This window comes from Protopterus annectens, chromosome 5.part1 (assembly GCF_019279795.1).
Source record: "Protopterus annectens isolate FY-2018-M chromosome 5.part1, PAN1.0, whole genome shotgun sequence".
Classification (NCBI taxonomy): Eukaryota; Metazoa; Chordata; order Ceratodontiformes; family Protopteridae; genus Protopterus; species Protopterus annectens.
The window spans coordinates 736377550-736404742 of NC_056736.1; the positions used below are offsets into that span (position 1 = coordinate 736377550).

At 41.9% G+C, this 27193-nt stretch overlaps 1 protein-coding gene across 1 annotated transcript in view; it reads right to left on the reverse strand.

Moving 5' to 3' along the window:
- Positions 1 to 27193, reverse strand: part of NBEA (neurobeachin) — a 4581458-nt gene that overhangs the window by 543630 nt on the left and 4010635 nt on the right. Inside the window, exon 52 of the mRNA XM_044072852.1 lies at positions 10894 to 11034. Within this exon, the coding sequence (XP_043928787.1) occupies positions 10894 to 11034 (141 nt within the window). The remainder of the gene's footprint in view (positions 1 to 10893; positions 11035 to 27193) is intronic.

Consider the following 27193-nt stretch of genomic DNA (forward strand, 5'->3'; position numbering starts at 1 on the left):
GACAGACAGAGGCAGACAGTAATGCCCAAGCAAAACCCCACACACACAACACCTCTAGAAAATTCCTAACATCCCCCGTCCTAATAAATACTCATGATACACAGGGATACAACTGGGTTTGATTGCCCAGCTAGGCTTATACAGGCCCTAGTGGTCATTAACTTAGTATATACTTATGAACCTATGAACTACACTGCTCAAGGACCCACAGTGGTTCAGTGTAATACTGGAAGGTCTTGTACAGAATACAGATTATTTATGGGAGAATATTTCTACACACAGACACTGAGTCACATGTGAAAAGCATGTAAAATTAAGGATTGGGACTTCACAAAATGCAAGCTGGAGGTGTGCTATACTGGTAGAGTAGTATATTTCTGGAATTTGTGCAAATGGAGTGTCTCTGTAATGCCCCCAGCGAGTTAGTTTGGGAAACGTATGTTAATTTCACAATACATTTTATGTTTTTGCAGACATTTGTGTTTTAGTTTACTCAAACTGATCCAATGTGTTACAACAAATTTTCTACGAGGGGTAAATTCCATGCTACATTACATTTTTAAAAGCTTTTGGCTGCAGAGGCAGTGTACTTTTTCTTTTTATGCTTAGATGGAACCACATGTAAAATAAAAAATAAGGAGTAAAATATTTACAGAACATATTTTGCAACAATTTTATTTACCTCCTCGATGGACGTAGCATTATAGCCTTTGTATGTAGTTAGAGCATGTATGTTATCATTACTTGGTTTTGTATTGCTGGTTGTGGATCAGGGTTTGTTGGAGATGAGATGGTATACACTGACTCTACATGTGATGCAACCCTACTTTTATAGGTTCATAGGTAGGTACTAGGCTCTTGGCCCAAGGGCCTATGTAAGCCTAGCCAGCAAGGTACCATAGCTTATGCCACCCAAGAAAGTTAATTTCCTGTGCCACTGTCCAGCAGAGACACAGAAGTGATCCCCAGGGTGTATTTCCTATTTCCCATCCACTCATCAAGATTTTTCTTGAAGAGTGCTAATGAAGAACTTTGCTTGACATAGATGGGTAGCTTGTTCCAGAGAATGGGAAGTCTCTGGAACAGGAATCTATCCCTCCAGCATGTCCTGTTTACTGTGGTGACAAGGTTTAGGTCCCTAGAGCGTGTAGCTTGGAGGGATTGAGATTTCTTTAGGTGTAGCATGTCCAACAGCTCTGGGTATGACATAGCTTTATATGTTAGGCAGAGATCACCTCTGAGTAGGTGATATGCTACAGAGTAAAGCTGGAGTTTTTAGAGGCGGTCAGTGTAGGGCATTTGTTTGAGACCAGTAATCCTCTTTGTGAGGTACTTCTGTGGCCTTTCCATCTGCTGCAGATGTCTTGTGAGGTACATTCCAAAAGGGGCGTTGTACCCTATAATGGGTCTAATGAGTGTCGAGTAGAGGGGAACAATGACCTCTTTTTTCCTGGATGAGAACCCTTTTATGATGAGGTGTGCCACGTAAAAGGACTTCCTGACTACTGTGGCAATGTGACTGTCAAAGGAGAGACTACTGTCCACCTGGGTCCCAAGGTCTCTTATCACGCATTCGGTGTTAAGTAGATTGCTGCCTATGTGATAGTTCATGGGTACAGAGTTTTTACCAAAGGGGATGACACTGCACTTTTTGGCATTGAGCTTGAGGCCATGGCTCTGACGCCAGGCATCTGTCTCAGTGAGGCCCTTCTGTAGGATGTCCACATCATTTGGGGACTTGACTATGGCTCCTAGTTTGCAGTCATCTGTGAACTTCATCAGCCAGAGGCCTTCTGTGTTAGCCTGTACTTCAGAGAAGTAGATACCAAACAGGAGAGGTCCCAGGACGGAACCCTGTGGCACTCCACTTGTCACTGCCTTGAGGTCAGATTTGGAGTCTGCAACTTTTACAGTGTGGGTTCTGTCAGTGAGCCAGTTGGCAACCCATCTTGTGACATAGGGATTTATACCTAGTTTAGTGAGTTTAGCTATAATTCCAGAATGGGGGATGTGTTTATGTTGTTATAGTCTATGAATATATGTGTGTTGTCAGTAGAAATATTACACCAGTTGTTACACTGCTAATTTGGTGCACTAAAAACAGTGTTTCCTTTTTTTTTTTTTTTTTTTTTTTTTGCTAGATCCAGCACAAGTCCCAGGCACACCCTACTGAATGAGAATGGTCATAATCTGTTTTGGGTTGAATGGCGTGTGCAAATCCATGTCTCTGCTGCTGGTTTCCTTCATTGCATTTCATGGAAATACTCACAAACATTTGCACAGCAAATATCAATGGCTTCAGAGCATTATCAGGCGTAGTGTGTGGCAGAAGAAACAAAACCAAAAAACTACACAAAAGATCTTAATCGGGCAGGGTGAATCACAAAGTGGCAGGTTCAAAGGGTAATACATCATCAATAAAAGTCACTGGTAAAACACAAACCACAATCCTCCATAATAATAATATTACGGGTTATTTATTTAATTTAACACACAAAACAGAGCCTTTTCATCCCTATAACACACAGCGGGACTTCATCAGAGTAAAAAAAAAAAAAAAAAAAACAAGGCTTTCAATTGTACTTGTATATACCTAAATCTCCACCTCCAGTAAAAGCTAATTAACCAGTGGTTAACCATTACCCAGCAACGTTAATCAGTTAACCAAGTACCTTAATTAATAAACCAAAACATAAATCAACAAGAACCTGAAATTTTATTATGGTGGTGGATTGTAGTTTGATAGAGTACTTTGGACAGAAAGGAAGGTAAGAGGAAACGAGAATGTCCAGCAAAGAGGTGGCCGAGTCATGTAAGAGAAGAGCTGCAACTGTCAGGAATGACTTTTAAAGAAGGTAAGAATGGTACTGAATTGACAGAGGTGGCAACAGCTGATGCAACACCCCAGCCTCATGAAGAAAATGGGGAAAGGGGGGATTGATAATAATGAGTGTGGCTTCCTTCAAGATAGGTGACCCCAAGATAATATTTACAAGGTTTTTTCTACTACAGAGTATGCTGCAACCTACCCACTATTATTGTGAGCTTCCATGCCATAAAGGCCTCCAACAGATTGGACTGTTAACCTCTTTAATCAGTATTAGTAGCCTTTACTGGGGTAACCAGATAAGCAAACATTGGTTCAGTCATCTCAAGCAACATAGCAGTACAACACAGAATCAGACAGGCTCTACCTCTAAACTCCTTGTCTTAGACTCAGCTCTGTGGCACAGAGGAAGGGGATCCTGGTTATGACCCAAGCAAACAGGTTTTGGTTAGCAGCCCCTACACTGGAAGAAGCAGTTGCTAGAGAGACAGGAACGAAATGTAAAAGCCCCCTTGCCTCTCTTAGGGAGGGAGGAGGGGTGTGCATGATCAGGGGCACAGGAGTGTGTAGCATCGTGGAGGTATGGAGACTGCCCAGCAAAGGCAATCCACTGCACAGCCTCCTGTGGTAGTTTAGACACAGAAACAAACAAACACACTGCACCCCTGATAGTTGTCTGAATGACTTCCCTATCCGCTGGCCCTTGCCCCAGTGAAGGGGAGTGAATGGGCCAACTGGATAAGGCAAGGATGTATGATTAGTGCGCAAAAGGGATTAAGTGAGACAAAAAGAATCTCTTTGTCTTAGTGGTACAAACCCTGTCTATAGATTCATAGCTGGTTACTAGGATATCAGCCAAGAGCCATTTAAGCCAAGCCAAGCCAAGCTTACCCCCAAATTTACCAAAATAATGCTGCCGTGTCAATATCCCAAAGAATTTTATGCTTATGATACAGGCTTGCTCACACGAAGTGTTCACAGGTAGCCCCTGGCCATAAGAGATATAGGAACCAAACCCGGGGTAAAGTTGTGATTTCCATCTACTAGTCCAAGTTGCACTGAACAAAGTTAGAGATGAGCTCTGCTTCACATGGATGGAAAGTTTCTCCCAGAGAAGGGATAATCTTTGAGATACACAACTGTCCCTTCAAAATGTTCTATTTATGTCACAGTCAAGGTTTAGGTACTTAGAAGTGGTATTTCTGATGATATTTGTTTTGTGGATGTGCAACAAATCCATCAGTGTGGATCAGGGGATGCTCTGTATGATAGGAATACAGCACCACACAGCAGTCTGTAATAGAAAGAATACAGGGATAGAGCACCACACAACAGTCTGTAGTAGAAAGAATACAGGGATAGAGCACCACACAGCAGTCTGTAGTAGAAAGAGCACCACAAAGCAGTCTGTAGTAGAAAGAATACAGGGATAGAGCACCACACAGCAGTCTGTAGTAGAAAGAATACAGGGATAGAGCAACACACAGCAGTCTGTAGTAGAAAGAGCACCACAAAGCAGTCTGTAGTAGAATGAATACATGGATGGAGCACCACACAGCAGTCTGTAGTAGAAAGAATACAGGGATAGAGCACCACGCAGCAGCCTGTAGTCGAAAGAATACAGGGATAGAGCACCACACAGCAGTCTGTACAATTAACTAATTGTGATATGTATATAAGAAGTGGTGATTTTAAGCATTTGATACACACTGAAGAAGGACGCAGTCCGAAAGCTTTTTGAGCTAATAAACTTTGTTCAAGTGTTTCTTTCACTGCATTTTCTTTGTAGGCATTATTGCTGTTTCGTATACAGTGAAGGTTAACCTTCAAGTTGGTCCCTTTTTCTTTGTTGAATTTATGGTTACCCATCCAATCATCTAGAATGCATTTGAAGAGGGCCAATAAGGTACTCTATTTGACATGAAGTGGGAGTCAGTTCCAAAGGTGCAGTAACCTCTGAGAGACAAATCTTTCCCTCCAGCAGATTCTATTAATATCACATACCAAGCTAAGGTCTTTAGAGCAAGTAACCCAAGTAACATTTGACTTATTGATGAGACTGCCCTGTATGCAAGGCAGAGATCACCTCTGAGTAGTCTGTGTAAAGCAGAATAAAGTGACACTGATTTCAGACAATCCACAGAGGATGGAAGACCTTGAATTTTCCTTGTGAGGAGCCTTTGTGGTCTCTCCAATTGCTGCAGGTGCTTGGAAAGGTACATACCAAAAGGGGTGCTGTACTCAATTACTGGCCTGATGAGGGAAGAGTACAGGAAGGTTATAATTTCTTTTTTTCTGGAGGCAATGCCCTTACTTATGAGATGAGCAATATTTTATGCCCTTCTTACCACTGTGGAGACATGGTGGTCAAAGGTAAGGTTGCTGTCACCTGTATGCCCATGTCTCTCACCACTGAGTGCATACTTAAGGTGTTGCTATTGATTTGGTAGTTAGCAGGAACATTGCTCTTACCGAAAGGGATGATAACACCTTTTTTTACATTGAGTTTAAGGCCATGAATTTGGCACCAATCATTTGTTTGTGTAAGACCCTCTTGTAGGATGTTCCAATCATCTGGAGATTCTATGACCACTCCCAGTTTGCAGTCATCATCAAACTTTGTCAGCCACAGACCTTTAGTTTTTGCTTGTACTTCAAAGAAATAGATTCCAAACAGTACAGGCCCCAGGACTGATCCCTGTGGAACACCAGTGGTTATAGCTCTGCTGTTTGAGGTGGAGTCCCCTATTTTGACTATATGGGTTCTATCAGTGAGCCAGTTAGCAATCCATCTAACAATATAAGGGGTGATACCTAGCTGGGTGAGTTTGTCAATGATGCTTGAGTGGGGGATAGTATCAAACTCCTTGGCTAAGTCTAGGTAGGCTGTATGCACAGATTTCCCCTCATCCAGAGCCTTGGTGACCGTCTCAAAGGAGTCCACCAGGTTTAATAGGCATGATCTCCCTTTGACAAATCCAAACTGAGTAGGGTCTAGTGTTTGGAGATTTCCTGTATTTTTGTTGACAAAGGTCCATGATGATTCCCTCCATGGCCTTGCAGATAAGGCTAGTCAGGCTAATAGGTCTATAGTTCCTGGGTCAGTGGAAGCACCACCTTTGTGCAAGGGAAGAATGGTGGCCATTTTCCATTCAGCTGGGATGAAGCTGGTGCTTTGACTTGAAAAGAGTACCCAAAGGTGTTGCTAATTCTTGTTGTAGCCCACGTATGACACAGCCTGGGATGTTATCAGGTTCCACAGATGCTGTGTTTTTGGCCTTAGAGAGGGTGTTTACAACATGCTCTTTAGAGATGCAAGGTAGGGGAGAGGTGGTAGGGATGTCATGGGGTATGTGTGGCAGGGATAGGTGAATGAAGTTTTCACAGAACCTGTTGGCCAATGGGTTAGTTATGTCCAGAGGCTCAGTACATGTGGTATCATTAACTACCAGTTCGGCACAAACCTGGGCCTTTTCTTTTAGGTTATGGATGCAACTACAAAATGCCTTATAGTTGTCCTTAGTTGAGGAAGCTAATCTGGATTCGTAGTTTGCTTTGGAGGACTTCACAAGAAGTCTTACTCAACTGTTTATGCTGAGGACAGAGTGTTTCCAGCTAAGGGCTCATTCCCTCTTACTCTTAGACAGCAATTTATGCTCTTATTGTAAAGCATGTTAATGGTAGTTGTCCACCAGGCAGGTTTGCTCTTCCTTGAGGACCTTTTTTGATCCTATCAGGTACGGCATAGTCAATGCTATACATACTGGTGTTTGTATCTAGCACTGGTGTAGAATTGGAATAGTTGCCAGTTCCATCTGAGAGGGGATGTGCACTGAAGGTATTTATTCCATTCAGTAAGTGGTTATAATCTGCTTTGGAGAAGTTTTTTAGTTTAGTTGCTGCAGGGGGAGGGGGTGTCAGGTGTGATAGTTACTCTGAATGACACAAATCTGTTGTTGCATCTCATCAGGGAAGACCTCACAGTGTGGGTGCTACAGTGGTCCCCCCCATACTGGTAAGCGCCAGATCCAGGATGTTAGCACCTCTTGTTGGGGTGTCAACCAGCTGGTCCAGGGCATTGGAGATAACAAAATCGAGGAATCTTTGAGCAAGTCAGTTTGAGCACAAGTAATTTACCCAGTCAATGGATGGGTAGTTAAAGTCGCCCAAAACCATGGTGTTTAGCTGTATCATGACAGACTCAAGTAGATCCAAATAGGCAGAGTGGGTGTCCTGATTCATAGGGGGTTCTGTAGCTGGCAATGACTTGAACAGGTGTCCTACCAACAGTTAACTGCACCTGAATTATCTCCAGGGAATTATACTGTTTAATCTGGAGGTGCACTTATCTTTAATGAATATTGATACACTGCCTCCTTTAGTTTTCATGCCTTCAGGTTGTGGTCTGAACATGTGGAAGGAGGTGTAAACCTGTATGGCTGGAGTGCTCTCCACAGCCTTCAACCAGGTCTCCGTGACTCCACAAATGTCTGCATCTTCCAAGGTGAGGATTGCTTCCAGTGAGTGAAGTTTTATGTTAAGACTGTAGTGTTTAGCAGCATAACCTTGGGGTTGTTTTTATGTGGAGTTTTTACGTCAGGAATTTTGTCCTTGAGACACTGCCTAAAAAGGGCACTATGGGGGTGGCAAGAGCCTTAGCCAGTAGCCGAAATCCTAGGGATGACAGATGAAGATCATCTCTGGCAAAGCACTGAGGTCTGTCGATCATGTCATCTCACGCTGACAGATACTGCACCCGCTTAGAAAGACAAAAGAAACTAAGCCAATTATTGAATTCAATCATTTTCTGTTTGTATAGCGGCATCATCCTAGGGGAAGGTAAAATGCTGCTTAAGGCTAGGGATGTACCTGCCTGAAACATGTAGCCCAAGAGCTCAGTCATGTCTCTCCATGTAGTGCAGAGAGGTACATCTCAAGTTGTTCACACCAACATGGACTATGACGGAGTCATAGCAGCACCTGTTGTTGAGAGACTTGAGTGCATGTGTGATATGGCGTATCCTGGCACATGACAGACAGCAGACTGTGACCTTTTCCTTATCCAGCCTAGTGAGAGGGACATCTGTCTCTCTCACGATGAAATCACCTGTGACTAACATGTTTGGTTTTGTGTTTTGCCTTAAGGGCTTGACAGGTGAGACAGTGGTGCGTGAGCTATTATGTGTACTGTATTCTGCAGAGAAAGCATTATGTGTAGAATGCTTCTGTTTGTGTTTGGGAGGTCCCTAATGTTTAGGTATGTTTCTGGTGACGACCTCCGCATATGTAGTTATGTGTGATGTGGGTTTGGGTGGATTAGGAGGTGAGGTGTGCATGCTGACAACCTACTCCTTGTCATATGTACTGACTGGTGTGCGAGAGAGCATGGATTCAAGGTTCTTAATATAGTTGCATCTCTCACATGTTGAGTTTGTGTGTACTAGGAGCAGAGGAATGTCGGTGAACATGAGACAGTTACTACACTGCCTCAGGGTGCCCATGTCGAACAAACTGTCTGGAGAAACTGTGGAAAATTGTCTGTTAATGGTAGTTGTCCACCAGGCAGGGTCAGGAAAAGAGGTTGCATAAAGGAATGGCTAGGGGGTGAAAAGTGTGTTGGTACCTCTGATGATAGGCTTAGTGTTCCACCTTACAGCAGAATAGGGCAGTGAAAAAACTCTGGAGAACCACAAGCAAAGTGCTAAGGGAAAATTTATCAAGCAAAACGCTTGTGTCTATAACTACCAATGGTAACCACCACTGTGTGTCAGTGCACTATGGTGCACTGCACAGCAACAAGTGCAAACATGGGGCTTAAAAGGGTTATTTCTTCTTTTATTTAACTCAAACTAGCAATAAGGGCGCTCACTCTGAGCTCTAGTCTAATCACCCTTGATTAGATGGGATCCAGACAGCACTGACCTCCCACAAGGATGTAGAAGGGCCTTCACCAACAAAGATGGCTTGAATTTGATGCTCAGAAGTTAGAAAATGGACCCAGAAACAGTAAACTTGGAACTGGGCTACGCTACAACTGAACTAGTACAGTATACAGTAAAATGTGACAAAAAACAGTTCAGACAACTCAGACAGACAGTAGAATGGAAACGCAAATTAAAAGTGCAACATAAGAGCAAAAACAGGTACTTACAGCTAATTGGAAGCAACAGTTGTCTCAGTTGAAGCAACTGCTTTTTGCCATATCTTGATTATATTTGCTATATATATCTATACTATTCTGCCAGAATTTTGACTTCTCAGGTTTACACTTAAAATTGGCTCTTAGCTCAGTGAGATCTAGAAGGTTACGAAATTTTGACTGAAAAAAATGATGGGGTATTTAGTCTTCCAATATTTTTTATCAGCAGAGTGAATAACTGGACTATTTTCTGCACGTGTAAAATAATGCAGATCATATTGTTTATTATCAGGCAGTGAAGCCAAGGATAAGAGGTGTTAAAGCCGAAAAGCTCACAGTTGTAAGTCTGTTTATACAAGAAGTTAATGTTTCAGCAGATACAGACACAAATGTGCAACGAAATGAAATAAGAGTATGCCAAGGCGGGTGTTAGGAGACTGGAAATAACTAATGTTAGCCCTGCTCATGAAGGGATGAGTTCATATCCAGGTCAGTGTATTACTGAGAGCATTATATCCTGGGGCACAGCCAGAATTATAAACGTTACATGCGTGAAGGTTTACTGTTGCTAACACTGGTTTATGCCTGCTTAACATTCGTGATTCTAACAGGATGACATATTCCATTCTACTGTCGCTCTTTTTTGTCAGTTTCTAAATATTCTTTCTAGGAAGTGATGTCAATCTCACGGTATTATATGTGCTTAGCTAACAGGCAAAAGGCATCTTATGGCTGTGGTCTTATTTCAATCAATTATTAGCTTAATATATAGGACATTAATATCTTAGTTTAATTTAGGGCTTAAAGCACAGTCTGCTCAAGGTTTCTTTGCATCACATCAAATGGCAGATGAAGATAATTCTAAGAATCTGTTTGGAGGAAACAGTTTCTCATTGAATCTGAGAAAAAAAATCAAAACAACACTGAAAATGTACAGTCTAACTAGTTTATAAGTCAGAATACCTCATTACGTAAATGAAAGAATATATCCTAGCCAAAGAAGGCAGAGAATTCATACCACAGCAAGCCTCAATCAAACACTACCAGTAAGAGAGGGGTTTACTCAATTAACAATGCAATTTTCCAAGGGGGATTAACATGCCTCAGTTAGCAAGCATGTTACCAGATTCCACTGCCGTCTGCGTTATTTGTAATGTAATGCAAGACTCATCACACACATAGACATTATTTACATTGTACTTTGTCATGTACATTTCCTGACGACTCTAGAAATGATGTTACACAGATACTGCTTTCTGTAAACAACTGCTTCTGTCCTAAAGTTGTCAAGGGATGGACGTTCCGATCTGTTAAAGAGTTCCCATGTAACAGTATATATTTTCTAACTGTTTACAGCTTTAGCTAGGCTAAATGGGTGCAGAACCGAAGAAATAAAAACTTTACAGATGGATTAGAGAAAGTCACATGAGGTGTTATCAGTGAGGAGAGAGTAATCTACATAAGAAATCATAAATGAGTGAATAGTATTTGGACCTTGAATTTCATAGGTAAGTACTAGGCTAGCTGCCTTTGAGGACCATTTTATGCCTAGCCAGTTTCCCTCACAGTTGAGAATCAAACTAACTCTGTGCCTTGTGTCTGAAGAGTAAATACCTTAACCATTACGCCATTCTCCACTCCCAAGCATATTTGGATTTTGAAACCACAAGCACAAAGCTTCCCACACTACTGTGTGCTTAACCTTCCAGGCTACTCTATACAATGAAGATTATATCATCCCAGATGGGACTCAAACACACAATCCCTGCCTCAGGAGGCCAACACTTTATCCAATAGGCCATTGGGACCTGACACCAGTCAAGTGGTTATGAAGAAATGTGGTCAAATGCTTTTTGATACAAGCACATATGAAAATCAAAATCTAGTAAAAGAGATTACAACATGGAGCATCACATTTAATACTCACAATTCTTACAAGCCACGCCAGGGTAGAGGAAGCTGTTGAATAGTGGGTGTTGTAGTGATAAGGTGGGGTTTGATCATCTTCCCATGTTTCATAGCGCTCAGCATAAAAAACAGCTCGTTTGGGGTTCAGTGCTCCAACAGGCTGCAAAAAAGAACAGAAAATATCAACTCACCATTTTTAAGGTTTAAAGAAAGTACTGCATTCAGTAAACACTGGATTTTCACTTGATTGGCAGTAGTTGCCATTTCAATCAATGGGACAAATGTGCTAGAAATCTAATGTACTTGCAGTAATTTCTCTTCAAGAACAATGCTGTATCATCAACTTCTTCTTCTTCAAGGATTGATGACAGATAAACACCCTAATAAACTTCAAACAAAAGCAACAAAACAGAGCCTGGTACTCACTGTAAAGCAACGCACTAGAGGGCAAGGGCAAATTTGTGGGACCTGCTATCCCACCTTAGAATGCAGATATAAACCCAACAAAGTAATATTACAAGAAATTAATAGACTAGGGTGAAGCTGGGGAAAACATGTAAAGTTTAGCTTAAGGAATGCTAAGACAAAGACCCATTCCAGAAATAACATTACTCTCCCAGCTTTTCCTTCAACTGTTACATACTTGTACAACTTAAGCTTACAGATGTGAAGCTGAAAGCACCTACAAATGAGATGTTGGCCACCAGTGGAACACCGTGGCTACAAACAAAGTATTTTGTGCTCACAAGAGTTACATCAGCCTTTGTCACTTTGTGCTCACAAGAGTTACATCAGCCTTTGTCACTACCAAGAGGCTGGCTGCAGGTGACAATGTGCATGTGTGACACTGAAAAGACACCTGCATAAAATGACTTGTAAAAATGAAGCAACATGAAAAGAGAGTTGTGAAACACTGCGGCGGTCTAGATATAAACGGTAAAATCTATTAGGATGCAGAGATGGCTTGATGAAACAGTCATGGTGAAAGTTATAGATCATGATGTTAAAAACTATCCAGTTAACAATAAATACCAAAAAGGAAGCAAGGTCTTGTAACATACCAGAAGAACAAATCTTCAACAGAGCGAAACAGTTCATTTTTGAAAACGACTTATTTCCCATTAGCATGTGATAATGTCAGCCTTGTGTCAGTACAGCACACACATACGAATTGCTTACGCTGATGGAAATAAAAAGTCTGCCCTATGTCATTTGTAATTCTTTAAGCAAGATGCAACAGATGCAGAGACAATAACTGACACAGTAAAACTACATACACTGTATGTAAACCAACTGAGGCCACAGTAGAAAAAAATGCAAGCAGATACTGGAAAGATATATTACAACAAACCCCCCCCCCTCCCAAAATTCCCATAGTTATAGAAGACACCATCAGTTGCATTATGCTCTTTTGAAGAAAGGTCTTATAAAACAAAAAGCCATAATCAGGCATAACTGCCTTTCTAAATCCTGCTAGGAGACAGTATTGTTCACTCTGTAGCACTTGATAAACCTGTGAACAGAAGACCCCCCAGTGCAGCTTCACAAATACCCCCCGAGGAAAGTAATTTCTGGGAAAGGATGCAAACTACTAAATCCTACTTAAGGAAAACACTACCTATTTGCAGCCCACATGTCAAGATCAGGTATTAAAAAAGCATAACATATACATAAAAAGATATACATAAAACGACTGTTAACTAAAATCGCTTTGGGCTAGCTAATGCAATAAAGCCTTCATCAGGTCTGTCACAACAACTAAAATGAAGAAAAAACGCATAGCTATCTAACAATAAAGATAATCAAACTAAAACACTATAAACGTAAAATACATCTGTCTAATAATATCCAGTAAATATCCATCCATGTGTACTATTATGCATAAAAAATACGTTACTAACAACTCAGAAAAAAATGTCAGTGCTTTGCAAAACCCCCTGTCAAGACAGTCTTCATGTTAACAGCACCAAAAACATGTTTATATAATGAAAACTAGTAGAATACAGAAAAGAGTGGATGACGTAAACTAGTAATGTATAAAAGTGTGCATGAGTGTCCACCAGTATGGTAAATGGGGGAATTATAACAATACTACATGGTAATAGCGGCATGAAAAATGTGTGTTTTGAATTTACCATTTAAATCTCTGGCGCAATGCAATAAATCTAATCAAAGCAGAACTGAGATTAAAGTAACTAAACATATATATATATATATATATATATATATATATATATATATATATATATATATACACACACAGACATTCCATGCATTATTTTTATTATTTAGTATATTTTAGTACATAAAAATATTCCTCAAAAAATTCCCTAAAAACCTTTACAGATCGTGTTGCAGATTACATAAATTCAACACACTCTTAATACAGCAATAGTAGTTAAATCCTGGTTTTCTGAATGCATTTAATTTCAACTGCCAGCACAGTTCTTTTTTGTCCAACACACCACTGACGTCCCCTTCAAGCTCTTCCATCTCCATGCAGTCCAGAATGAAAAATTTTAAAACCAGAATGTCTGGCCTGTTCTAATAAGTGTTTGGATAAGTTGTTTCACTGCCATTTATGTCTGATGTCTGAAAGATGATCTGAAATCCTCCTTTTCAGTTTATTCATAGCATTTATTAAAAGTATTTTATATTTCATATCATTCATATTATTTATATGTCATAGTATTTATTAAAAAAAACATTACTGTTTATGAACCACTTTGACAATGTACATTTTACAAATGGGAGTCCCTGCTTTCTTAACAAAAATAATACAAACTTCTAATCTGCTTACCTGAAACATGATAAACTTTAGCTCATGGCTAAAGATCTTGTGCCAGAGATAGAAATAATACCTGCTGGCCTGGCCTGAAATGTGTGATCAACCTGACAGCTCTACAGATTTGCACCTGTCACCCCAGAGAGTACTGATGCTGTTCAGGAAACTTTGTACAGTCACATTGTTCTTAGGCCTGAGCAAATTGCACCCAAGTCAAAACCTGTGACAAACTGATGTGGCAGCCAAGTTAAACTCAAGAAATATAAAGCACACAGTGGGAAGTCTGAAACTTTTCACTTCAAAGAGAATACACATAACTGCATCATGAATGAAACAGTTTAATGACTCTAAATTAAAACCACATTTACCAGGTTCTACTTTGCTTAACTGCTGTAGGTCAAATGGAATAAGGGCTGATGCTTCAGAGTTGGCATCGAGGCTAATCAATGATGATTTCAGTTTTTTTTTAAGAAACATTCAGGAAAACAAACAGGAGATATTAGACATCAAGGGCTGCACTGGTGTGAGCAACGGTGCACAGGAAGTGGTGCAAAGCATGCTTTATCAACTTAATTTTTATATGTATGACGTCTAATTCAAGCATGGTAAATGCAAACATGACTTCCATTATAGGTATCAATTGACATCACCCCCTGGAAATTGATCCTGTAGTTACAGACCTAGAAACCTATGCCAACAATGAACTGCCCTTTGCCCTTTGATCACCATGCATCCACTACTGTAAGGAAGCCATTTTCACTGCATAGCTTTTATCTAAAGGTATGGCATCCAGATCCAGGTCTAGGTATGCAAATATTTCACTGCACTCGACTCTTGTTACGCGAATTATTGAATATAATGCCCCTTTTGACATGCATCTTTCCAATCACGTCACAACTAGATTTATCACAACACTTTCTCACAAAAAAAAAAATTTAAGGGCCTAAATCAGAAAAACTATTTAAACTGTCTCAAACTTTGACCCTTTTCTCGGTGTCATACAGGCTATGAAGAGGCAACCTCTGCCTTGCATATAAAGCCTCAAGAGTTCCCATCCTGTCTGACCTATTACACATTTGCAAGTTCAATGGTAGTATGAACACCTGATCAAGGGATTTAAATCTCTTCAACTAAATAAACAAAATATGTTGGAGGGAGACATAATTATCACAGAATCTTCACTCAAAGTATTTCTCTTACTCTGTTCAGATGCAACTTGGACAACAGGATGGGAAACCATAAATTACCCCCTAGTTTAACATGTGTCCCTCATGGAAAGCTGCAACAAGTAAATGTCTCAACATATCCTTGTTCTGTTGGTCTCTAGGCTATTCATACACAAAATATAAAAAGAGTTATGCACCTACCATAACTTGGAATCTGTGCCAACCAGTGTCATTATTCATTATGGATGGGTCTTGGATCCGACCTCAGATCCAAGCCGGCAAAGTGAGCAACAGCTCCTGAACTCCAGCTTCTTCTCTCCCAGGACTCCTGTTACCCGTAATCCTCAGATTAGGTTTGCTAGATAGATATCAGGACAGTGACACTATCTGCAGCTAAGAACAGCAGAACCAAACACACCATTACTCCAAGAATCTCCTGGGTGGGAGGTTGGCATAAGGGTTAAGGTGTTTACCTTATAGACCCAAGGTGCAGGGTTTGATTCTCACATGGGGTAATTAGCTAGGCTTAAAATGGTCCATAAAGACAGCCTAGTACTAGTCTATGAACCTATAAACCAGAAAGAAGGGGAAGGAGGGTGAGAATGTAATGAATAATAACACTGGTTAGCACAGATTCCAAGTTATGGTAAGTACATAACTCTTTATCTGATGCTATCCGTGTCATTATTAATGACGGATGGGTCAGAGTCCTCAGCTATCCAAAACCCTGGCAGGTATCAAGTAAGGACATGCCGGAGCACAGAAGAACCAAATGAGGCTCTACTCAGAGATACCAAATGCAACTTGTAATGCATTACAAAGGGTCTTTATTGAATCAGCAAATGCTTAAAAAAGTGAACGCTGATTCATCGACCCTATTTGAGCGAACGCTGAAAATCCCGAACACCCGGAACAGCGATTTTTTTCTCAGGGAAAAAAAATCGCTGGGCCGGTTTCGGGAGTTTGCCATTTCCTCCACTGTGATGCGATCTCAGAGTTAGTATATTTAAGTAGGGGGGGGGGGTGTGGGGGGCGAAGCCCTCCACATTATATACTGTTTTGGTGGAACAGTGATTTTTTTTCCCTGAGGAAAAAAAAAATCACTGTTCTGAGCATTCAGGATTTTCAGCGTTCGGTGAACTAGGGTTAATCAATCATAGTTCACTTTTTTAAATGTTTGCTGATTTAATATAGACCCATTACAAATTTTCGACTGGAAACAGAATACTTAGTAATGCTGTACAATTATATATTTTCTATTATTATTTTTTGTTTTGTTTTGACTTAAGATGAGTTTAAGTTTGCTACTTCTACTACTATTGTCTGATCAGATTAATATACAGTGATTAACTAGAAATATATGGACTGAAAATCTTCCACACAGAGATGTTTCTTACACTTTTTTTTTTTTTTAATAAGAAATAATAAAGAACACAAGACAATACTTCTTACTACACAGTGCTAGTCAAGAGTCCACAGATCACAGGAAAATGTTTAAAATAATACAGTAGAATAGTTCTGACATCAATACAGAAAACTAGTCTAATATTCCTATTTCCTAGCTATTACTATGAGAGACACTAAAGTCTAAGATCCTACTTACATACAGAGCACAGACAGAGTGCTGGTGAGTTGGATTTTCTCAAGACAAATGCAAAATGCTCTGATTTTCTCTCTCTCTCTGTCCTTAAATTGATAACACAGTAGCACTGACTCATTTCAGATTATATCATTATTCTTGGTTTCCCAGGCTAACAAAAACTCAGACTGTAACAGCCCTTTTGATCTAGCAGCTGGTCAGGAAGTCAGAGCAATAAAATACATTATACATGTAAATTCTAGCCATTAACTCTGGTTTCAAAGCAATAGGAAGAATTCCTTCATTCAGACATCACAGCTCCGAGTTTTGAGATCAAACAATTATACAATGCTTGACTTATCAGCTTTCCTCCAGCAGAGTACAATGTGGTTACATTTTTGAAGTTCAACATTTAACACCATTTTCTTCCATTTAAGAGAACAAGGCTGTGGCTTATATTAATATTTACAAATAACAGAATTATCTACAAAATTCTATCTAGCTAGGCTGGCAGCCTTCACATAACTTTTGAAAATTCTCAGCCCTCTTTAAATAGAAACGTAGATGTCTATGGATATCCAGACAATGTAATTGATACTCCCCCCTTTGTTAGAAAAGTTGGGAAAGAAGACGGGAAGCTGAATAGACTGATTTAGGTTCGTTTCATACGCTACTTTTGGAATGAATGAAGGACTGGTTCTAAAACAGACCCTATCCTTATGAAACATCATGAAGGGAGGCTTTATGCAAAGAGCATGCATTTCCGAAATTCTCTTGGTAGAGGTAATGGCCACCAAAACGGCCGTCTTCTAAGACAGAAACTTAATATCACACTTCACAGCAGGTTTAAAAGGAGGTTGTGTCAAGGACTGCAGCATCAAAGTAAGATCCGAAGGAGGAGACAGATCTTTGAAGGGAGGCCTAAGCAAGAATACCCCCTTAAGAAAGGCTTTGCAGAGCCTAGAAGAAAACATGGGACTATCACTTAGGTGAAAGTTAGAAACAGCTGCTAATTGCAGCTTAATCATCAAAAAGCTTGTTCCTTGTTGGAACAAAGAAGAAAGGAAAGATAGAATGTCCACAACTGGACCAGAAAAGGGATCAATGTCCCTCTGACGAGGCCAAAGATAGAACCCCTTCCATTTACTGGAATAAAACTTTTTAGTGGAATGTTTCTGAGATGCCAAAATAATGTCCTTCACTATGGAAGGCAATTTAACCTGACTGATGATCACTGGAACTGGAGGTACCATGCTATCAGCCTCAGGGATGTCAGGTCTGGAGGGGGAAATCCCCATGGATGGGAGATGAGATCCTGGACCGGATCCTATATCCAAGGTGGATATTTCAGATGAGTCCAGAGGAGGGAGAACCACATTTGATGAGGCCAGAAGAGGGCGATGGGATGAGCCTTTAGGTGATGGGCTTTCTGTAGAATGCTGGGAATGAGGGGCATTGGGGGATAGGCATAGAGGAGTCCCATCGGCCAATCGTGAATCAGAGCATCCCTGGGTGACTCCCCCAGTGGGGGATCAAGGCAAAGTATTTGCTGCACTTGTGACTGGCTGGCAATGCAAACAGATCACAGCACAGAAAACCCCATCGGTCAAAGATCCAGCTTGCCACTGACTGTTTCAGGGACCACTCGTGGGGACTCAGGATAGGCCTGCTGAGCTTGTCTGCTAGTAAGTTGGAGACACTGGGAATATGTGTTGCAAAAAGAAAGCACCCAGAGGCCATTCCCACACTCTCATGGCCTCTCTGCATAGCGGGTAAAATCATGCCCCCCCCACTTGTTGATGTACCAGACTACTTCCATGTTGTCTGTCTGAACTGCTACAGTCCTGAGAAGGTGGTCCTGGAAAGCTTGCAATGATAGTAGAACTGCTCTTATTTCAAGGACGATGATGCACAACTTGGACTCCAAGGGGGACTACGTGCCTTGAACCATCCTTTCCTGAAAATGCCCCCACAACAGGGAGGTGTCTGTGGTCAGCGTGGCTTGGGGTTGCGGTCGACAAAAAGGTCTCCCTAGCTGAAGATCCTCAAACCGGTGCCACAAATTCAAGTGACACCGGCAGACTTGAGATATTTGCACTGGAATGGACATATGAAGGTGAGCAGACCACTGTACCGCAAGGGTCCACTGAAGCTCCCGCGTGTGATTACCTGGTGAGGGGAACTAACTGAATAACCACCATCAACCCAAGGGCTTGAAGAATTAGATGGGCAGGGACACTGTCCTGATCCAGGATGAGGACTTTCTCCTGGATCGTGTCTACCCTGCAGAGGGAAAGAGCTGCAGTCTCCAACACCGTGTCCAGAAGAACTCCTATGAATTCCAGTCTCTGACATGGAGGAAGGTGTGACTTGGGAGGGTTGACGGTAATGCCCAGAAAATGAAATAGACTTAGAGTGAAGTCTATGGCTAGAGAGAGGAGATGCTTTGTGGGAACTGTGACAAGCCGGTGAACACCTGGGGGGAAAAGGTGAGATCGAAGGGCAGGGCGATGAACTGATAATGACTGGCCCCCAGCCAGAAATGCAGGAATCACCTGGAGCACCTGCCTATTTTTATGTAATACTGCACATCCTTGAGATCAATCACATCCAATCGTCCTTGCGCAGAAGTGGAAGGATGGACTGAACAGTGATCTTCCCGAACTTCGACTTCTTGACGGATAAATTCAACTTGCTGAGGTCCAGAATGGGATGCAGTTCCCCTGCTTTTTGGGGCACTAAAAAGAAGTAAGTACCGGATCCTTGTCCTGTTGGGAACTTCTAGATGGCTCTTTTTTGAAGGAAGTCTTGCACCTCTGTGAGAGCTAACTCCCTTTGGTGGGATGGGACATCCGGGAGTGACTTTTGGAATGGAGGAGAGTGACTGAAGTGTATAAAGTAACCCATGGACACAATGTTTACCACCCACTGGTCTGAGGTAATAGCAGCCCAAGCCAGGTGGTGCAAGGAGATATGACCCCTGACTGCCTCCACGGTTGGACAGTCGGGCAGCACTTCAAGAGCACTGTGAGGGCTTCCACAAGAAGGGTTCTTGGAAGCCCTGATTCTGTGGACCTCCTCTGCCTCTGGGGCAGCATCTGTTATCAAATCCCCTTCCCTGGCTGGAAGAAGAGGATTTCTGAGGAGCATCTTGGAAGGAAGACTGCATCCTGTGGAACCATAGTTTTTTACTACCCCTCTGAGACTTAGAGAAGGAATGTTGGGGAGTCGAAAACGTGATCCCCACTGCAGACAAGGTCCTTCCCTCCTGCTCACTGTGGGTCAGTGTTTCCTTGACCAAAGAGAGTAGATCCAATGAATGGGGCATTGGTAAAGAACACCTTGAAGTTGTCCACAAACCCGTAAAGGCGAAGCCAGGCATGACGCCTAATAGCAATACCTGTACCTGTCACTTGTGAGGTGGCTTCAACCATGTCCGAGATCAACCTCATTAAGGCATTAGCAATGGAAGTGAGAGTGGAGAGCTTCAGAGAAACCAATTTAAGGCTCTCTGGAGGCAATAACTCTGAAGGGGAAGAGGAAAGTTCCAATAACAAATCCCTTTCCAGCCATGTGAAATGTGCCATATAATTTGTAGTCCTCAGTCCGAAAGTAGCTGAGGCATACAGGTGCTTCCCAAAACAGTAAATCGCCCTTGACTCTCTATTAGGGGGATGGACTGTAGAGCTCTGTTCCACGAGCTCTTTCTTGGTGGCTGCGGCTACCACAATAGCATCTACAGGGACACCCTTATTCCAGAAACGTTTATTTTTGGGAGGACTGAGAAACGTACCTGCCCTCTTGGGGGACCGGGTAGACTGTGTCTGGCTCCTTCCCCGCCCTGCTGGCAATGAGCTGGACTAACTCATCCGCAGTGGGAGACACCCAGGAGGAAGATGGGCCCACCCCGAACATATTCATGAACACAGACTCTTCTGAGGATGGGGTGGGGGAAGACCAACCACCCTGCTCTTTCAGGATCTCAAGTATGTCTCCAAAGGACACCTCCTTGGATGGTAGTCTGGGGGTCCCATCTCCTTCCTCGAATTCCATGTCCTCCATGAGGGACTCTCGAGGGGAGTCTACATGCCTCCTCTTGCACATCCTCTTCCGAAGGGGTTCCTCCACCACGAGCTCTGGGGAGGACTTGGAGGAGGAGGGTACACCTACGGAGGTAATGCCCTTCTGAAGGCAATCCGGGGGGGCTGACCCTGGACCGATGATGAAGACTTGCCACCCAAGACGAAACCAGGCAGGGGTGGGTCCAAAGCTGAGGAAGAGGCTGCCAACCAACTGAAGATGGCCCTGTCTATCGCCTGGAAGGCAGACGGACTGGATGAAGCCCCACCCTTCTCCACACTGGTAATGACAAACTGGAGCAGGAGGGGAGACCCCAGCACAGTACCAACATCCCTGGACAATACAGGTCCCGAGCTATCCAGGGCAGAAGGCCCCAAAGGAAGGGAATGGTTCAAAAACTCTGGACTGAAACCCCCTGGTGGCCTCCAGGGATCTCTTGGGTCTGAGGCAATGCCAGCCCCAAGGACAAGGAGGGCTGAGCCAGCCAGGGACCCAGATGGTGTGGGAGTGGGGACACTACCCAACACCGATGACCTCTCTTTAGGCTAACTGTAACCCAAGGACGCCAAACTCCCAGGAGTCGGATAGGAGGAGAGGAGTGCAGGGGTGGGCAAAACACCCTTCGGCAAGTGGCTAGAGGACGGAAGCAAGCCTAGTTCCATTTGGGCTTGGAGAAAGCTCATTATCTGGTCCATATCAGATGGGAGCAAGCTCCTAGAAGACCAGGAGGAAACTGAAGAATGGCCTGAATGGGTAGTGTGTCTGCGGTCCCTAGAGGAGGATCTACTAGACTTCCTCTGATCCAAGACTCTGGAAGTGGCCAGGGGATCAATAATAATAACCGGCTCCAAGGGAGCTGTCGGATCTGAAGAACTGGTTGGATCTGAGTGTACAAGAGTCCCCCATGGACGGATCTGATAAGGTCGTCAGAGCTGAGCGGGATTTTGATCCAATCGGATCTGAGAACCTCCGAGTCTCCGAGGATTCGGATCTAGCCAGGGGAGCTGAGGGTCTCTGAGCCAAGGACCCCAGAGCTGAAGCCCCCGAGGCTGGGCTCAGATCCAGGGCACAAAGATCCGAGAGCCTGAAGCATTTAGCAGAGGAGTCCCGAGAGGAAGAGGACTTTATCTTGGGACCTGATGGGGCTTTGGAGGGGGTGCCCAAGACCACTTGGCAAGCCCTTTAAGGAGCAACTTATTCCTATGGTCTAGGAAAGCCCTAGGATTGAACCCTGCACAAATATCACATTCAATCTCTAAATGGGGCTCTCCTAGACCGTAGATGCACTCCTCATGCTTGTCTGCAGGAGCTAACTTCCAACCGCATGAGGAGCAACGTCTGGAGCCAGAACGTTTGTCAGCCATGACCAAAACCCAAGAACAAAACCCTCCAACACACACACCAGCGCAAAAGTGAGAAATTAGAAGGGAAAGTAAGGAAGGGAAAAGGGCAGGAAAACCCTAACGGCCATCGAATAAACTTACAGGGGGTGACTTGCTATTAAACTAAAAAATCTACTGTACACTAATTAGCCATACTAGACAGAGGAAAAAAAGGGGAGAGAGGAGAGAATGAGAGGGAGACAGAAAAGAAACCCAAAAAAGACACTTAACTGACCTAACGAGCTTGAGCAACAGAGAACACGTCTGCTCACTAATCATGGCAAATGAGATCTGAGGATTATGGGTAACAGGAGTCCTGGGAGGGGAGGATCTCAAGCTCAGAAGCTGTCGCTCACTTTGCCATCCATCCATAATCAATAATGACATGGATAGCATCAGCTATGCTAAGAAACTACCAAGGGAGTGTAAAGCATGGCATGGCTTCTTAAGATCCTAACAGATAAATAACCAAGCACCTAAGAGCTTGTGAACTAAAGCATTAGTAAATATGCCCCCATTTTAACAGGAAAAAAATATACAAATAGAGCAAAAACTTAGAGAAAGGAGATTTTAAATATACCTATGGACAGAGATTACAATAACTGACTAACTGATACATTCTTAAAAGAAACAACAATATTGCAAAACTCATCTGTGATAACCTTAAATGTTTATACAACAAAAACAGAACATTAAATACTGATAAGAGTAAAATATCAGAGGGTACGGCTTTGGAGTTATGTTTTTTGATGTCGTAAAAACTATAAATATGTTTCAAGAAAAGAGACATTTCAACATTTTCAAAAATTTTCCAAAGATGAAGGATTTTAAGAGCTATGCAGTTGGCATTCTACGTTAATTGTACATTTCAGTAATTTTTAGACTGTTATACATTTTATACTGGTAACAATGGGAGATGAGTGCAGTATGGGTTTTATGAAGACATTTATGTTACAAAAAATAAAACACAAGTATGACAATAGATCATTTAGACTCTTAACAGAAAGTTGGAACTTAGCTGGGTTTTATTTTTAACTATTAAACTTGATCACACATAAATAGAGCTTCAGGCTCATAGTCAATGTTGCTTTTGTTTTAGTAGCTGTCCATTAGCTTTGTTAATATTTTTAGATGTATTTGGAGCAATACTAAATTTATCAAGAGCAAACTCCTTTTAACATTATAAACCAAAGGGAGAGATCAGGGTAACCTCAGTATATGCACAAGACTTACAAAAAAAAATCCTTGAATAACAAGTCATACATATAAAAATTAAGTAGATTAATACACATTGAATGTCATCAGATGTTTCAGGACCTTATCCCATGACCTTTACCAACCACAAAAATAACCTTGATTGCTTAACATATAATAAAACAGACTGTAATAGCATCTGCATGGGAAACACTGATCACCCAAATATAGATTGGGAATTTTACCAAGGTAACAACAAACAGTACCATATAGGATAGGATTTCATTAATCATATGAGCTTAGAAGCAACTGCAGATAGCCTAGCTAGGGGTAAAACATACTAGATACTAGACAAATACATATGGGTTTTAGTTATTCTCCCCTAACAGAGTTCTTCCCTTGCTGTTAACACTAACCATTATAGTTAATCTAAGAACTTGCATCTATTGTATCTATAAACTGAGGAATACCATATCTGTTATAAACTACACTAAATATAGCCACATAAAAATAAACATGATCCTTGTGATGACCTGAGGTACTGCCAGCCATACCAGGAGAAGTAGGACGGTGGAGGTGTAACAATGCCAGCACAGCTATCTGGAATTTTGTTTTGTAAAGAATTCTATGCCACTTGTATATCAAGCTGATTTGTACAGATGCTTGTGTTGAAAATGTATTTGTAAAGTTGCTTGTGTTAAAAATGTACCAAAAGTGGGTCCTGACTGTACTGTAACTGAATTAACTGTGCATGTTTTAACAGAGGATACTGGAAGAGAAGAGGTTAATCTCAGTTCCAGCTAACTTTGTAAAACAGTTGAAATTAAATTAGACCATAAAGACTGTATCTTACAGTTTTGGTTGCAGCCAGACACAAAATGTCTGGGAAACCAAGTATTAGAAAGCCTGCTTTATTGTCTCTGGCAAGGAGCTAATTGCTGGTCTGGAAGGGTAGAGGTTTGAAAGTATTTTATTACTTCCAGGAGCTGCAGCAAACCTGAGCAAAGCTTTATCTGTGTAGAGTAACACACAGGCGCTAATCATGGCAGCTTCTAGTGCTGGTGATAGTATGGGAAAAAGAGTCAGATGACCAGATGTGATGCCATTCTGTAAGCTATAACAGAAATAATATTTAGATATTATATTAAGAAGTTTCTCAGTAAGACTGGGCAGTCTCTTACTTGGAACCTGACACAGAAGGATCCTTCATCTATTTGAACTTGTCTTGTATTAGTAAATGAACCAGGGAACAGTAACTCTTAGTCAGGAAAATAGAGAGAGATTAGTTAATGACTGTTTTTCTGTAACTGTGTGAATCTATTCATCTGTATTATTTTAATATATCCTGTGACTGAAATTCTGATGTTTACTGTAAAATAGACATTTAGTATTTTCATGTTCTTTTATTATTTATTATTAAATATATTTAAACTTTTCATTGTGGCTGGTCCTTTAGAAAATATTTAAGCTTTGACAGTATTTGCATATATTTGGTGATAACTCTGGCCATACCTGAAAGCCTGTTTGGTCAACATTAGCATTTGTATTAATTTTAACTTATAATTAGACACGCTTTTAAGAGTCTTATAATAACTAACTGGTGGCAATGAATCTACCTTATACTCTGGGCAAAGTTGGTAGAGCAGGTAATCCGTGCCAGCCTTTCCCAGGTGTGTGTGTGAAAATTAAGTCTCAAAGAGTGTGTGTGTGTGTGTGTGTGTGTGTGTGTGTGTGTGTGTGTGTGTGTGTGTGTGTGTGTGTGTGTGTGTGTGTGTGAGCTGCTTGGAGCAGAGACACAAAGTACTGGTTTCACAGAGAAGGTGCTGCAGGATTTGGCTTGGACACTCGGCTGAGGATTTAACCCTACAGCTGTGCCAGTGGGGAACCTTATTGGGGACCTCGGGAAAAACAGACAGAGAAACCCAGACCCCGGGCTGAGTGTGTTCCCTGTGTGCTCTTAAGGGAAATTGTGGTTGATGCAGACAGGTCTGCATCTGGAAATACTGAGTGCATCCATTTATATTCCAAGTGAACGTCCCTCTCCAGTGTCAGTGGTGAGGATTCAGGCTCCTTGATTACTGGCCCAGAGTGGGTATGTCACATATTGATGAGCAGTGGTGTCTATATTGAACTCCCGTAGCCTGTAATCACTTGTCACTAAAGGTGTGCATTGTGTCAGCATCCACACAGTAAATATTCAGTTTCATATCACAGCAGTTTTATTCATTTATTTTTTCTTAGTTTAGCAAATTGTCAGCAGAGGATTATGGCAAGTGACAAAGAACCATTTGGCCAAGGTGTGAGAAGCCAAAGGATTGGTGTTTGCCAACCTGAATAGAGAGACGATTGATTTCAGCCTTAGTCACAGCTCAATCTGTTTGGCAAACAGAGAATGTAACTCTGCAGATGAGCTGCAGAAAAAAGGGGATCTTTACTTAGCAAGCAGGGTATCACTGCACAAAAAGAGGATATCCGGTGCTGCACAAGGATATGAGGGAACCCATGGTGGGCAGCCTAAACCACCCCAACAGAGTCCACCAGCAACTGTGGAAGTCACTTGTTCAGGTATACAGCCAGGATCAAGGGCTAAATGTTTTAAATGTAACCATTGGGGCCATGTATCATACAGATGTCCACAGAGGCAAAGTGGGGAACAAAAGGTGGGAGAGCCAGCCAGTGGGAATAACAGTATGCCAGTGGTAAGTTTTCTGGAGACAAGAGGGGTGCCAAACTATCATCAGAGTTTATATCTGATCATAGCGGATGGAAAACAGGCCATTGCTAAGACAGACACAGCCTCTCTGACATAACCATTGTGAAGCCTGCAATGGTTACATAGGAGCAGTACTTGCTTGAGCAGTCCACTTCAGTCAGAGCTTTAGGAGGTACCACATTCCAAATGCCTTTCACCAGGGTTCACATTGAATGGGAGGGTGGAAAAGGAAGCAAACAAGTAAGTGTGTCTGAGGATATCTCTGCAGATGTTCTGATAGGGAATGATTTTGATAATGCAGTACCTTGTGTGCATGCAGTTACATGCAGTCAGGCTTGGAGATAGCCATGTGGCGCTGGTAGCTGGGGAAACCCAAACAGGCACCACACCTGAAGCCAGGGCTGGTGGTGTGGCTATTTCAGGGAGGGAGCTACCCTGCGGCAGTGAGCCTGAAGGTGAACCATAGCTGCTGGTAGGTACTCCATGTTTCCTTGGACAGAGTGACTAGAAGGGCAGAGGTGAGTGGTAGTACCCAGGCTGACAGTGAAGCACCGCTGTCAGAGGATACCAAACTTCCTGTGGAAGGGAAGTTGGGAAGAGTCACAAAAGTATCTCAGACCCTACATTACAAGGCTTGGGGGAGGTAGCTAGGGAGGCACCTGATTCTCAAGGAAAGGGGGAATCTGTATACTGGAACAAAGGGTCACTGTATAGAGAGTGTAGAGGGTGAGGTAATACAGCAGTTGGTAGTGCCTAAAACATACCATCTGACACTTCTAGCCATAGTTCATGACATTCCTTTTGTGGGTCATATGGGCATAAAGCATACCAAGATATGTATTATGCAGAACTTTTACTGGCCTGGGATTGTAAGGGATGTAACAGGGTACTGCAGGACCTGTGAGCAGTGTCAAAAAGTAGACAAGGCAGAAGACAAGGGTGTATATACGTGTGTATATATGTATACATTCTTTGTTTTCTTGTATTTTCTGTCTTATTTTTTTTCAGTGTTTCAGGATCAATGTTGCAAGCCTTAAGTCTTTAAAAGGGAGCTAATACTGACAATACACAAGAGGATGATGACACATGCTGAATTCTTTCACCTTGCAAAAGGCATCTGGTATTATCTCTCACAATGGCGTTTTAGGAAACCTTGTTTAACTCAACATTAACAGTTATGTAGTTCAAAGAGTACATAAATGTGATAAGAGGACACAAGACAAGAACAGCAGATTACCTATATAACCTTACTGAACTATTCAGTGGACTCACCCATATTTTGAAGATGGGATCACTTCTATTAAGCCATCTTTTTAGGCATTATGTTTAGCACAATATAACACTGACTGTAACTTGAAAAGTATAATTACCACCAGCAAGTGTCACATACTACATATGTGACATATTCTTTTAAATATAA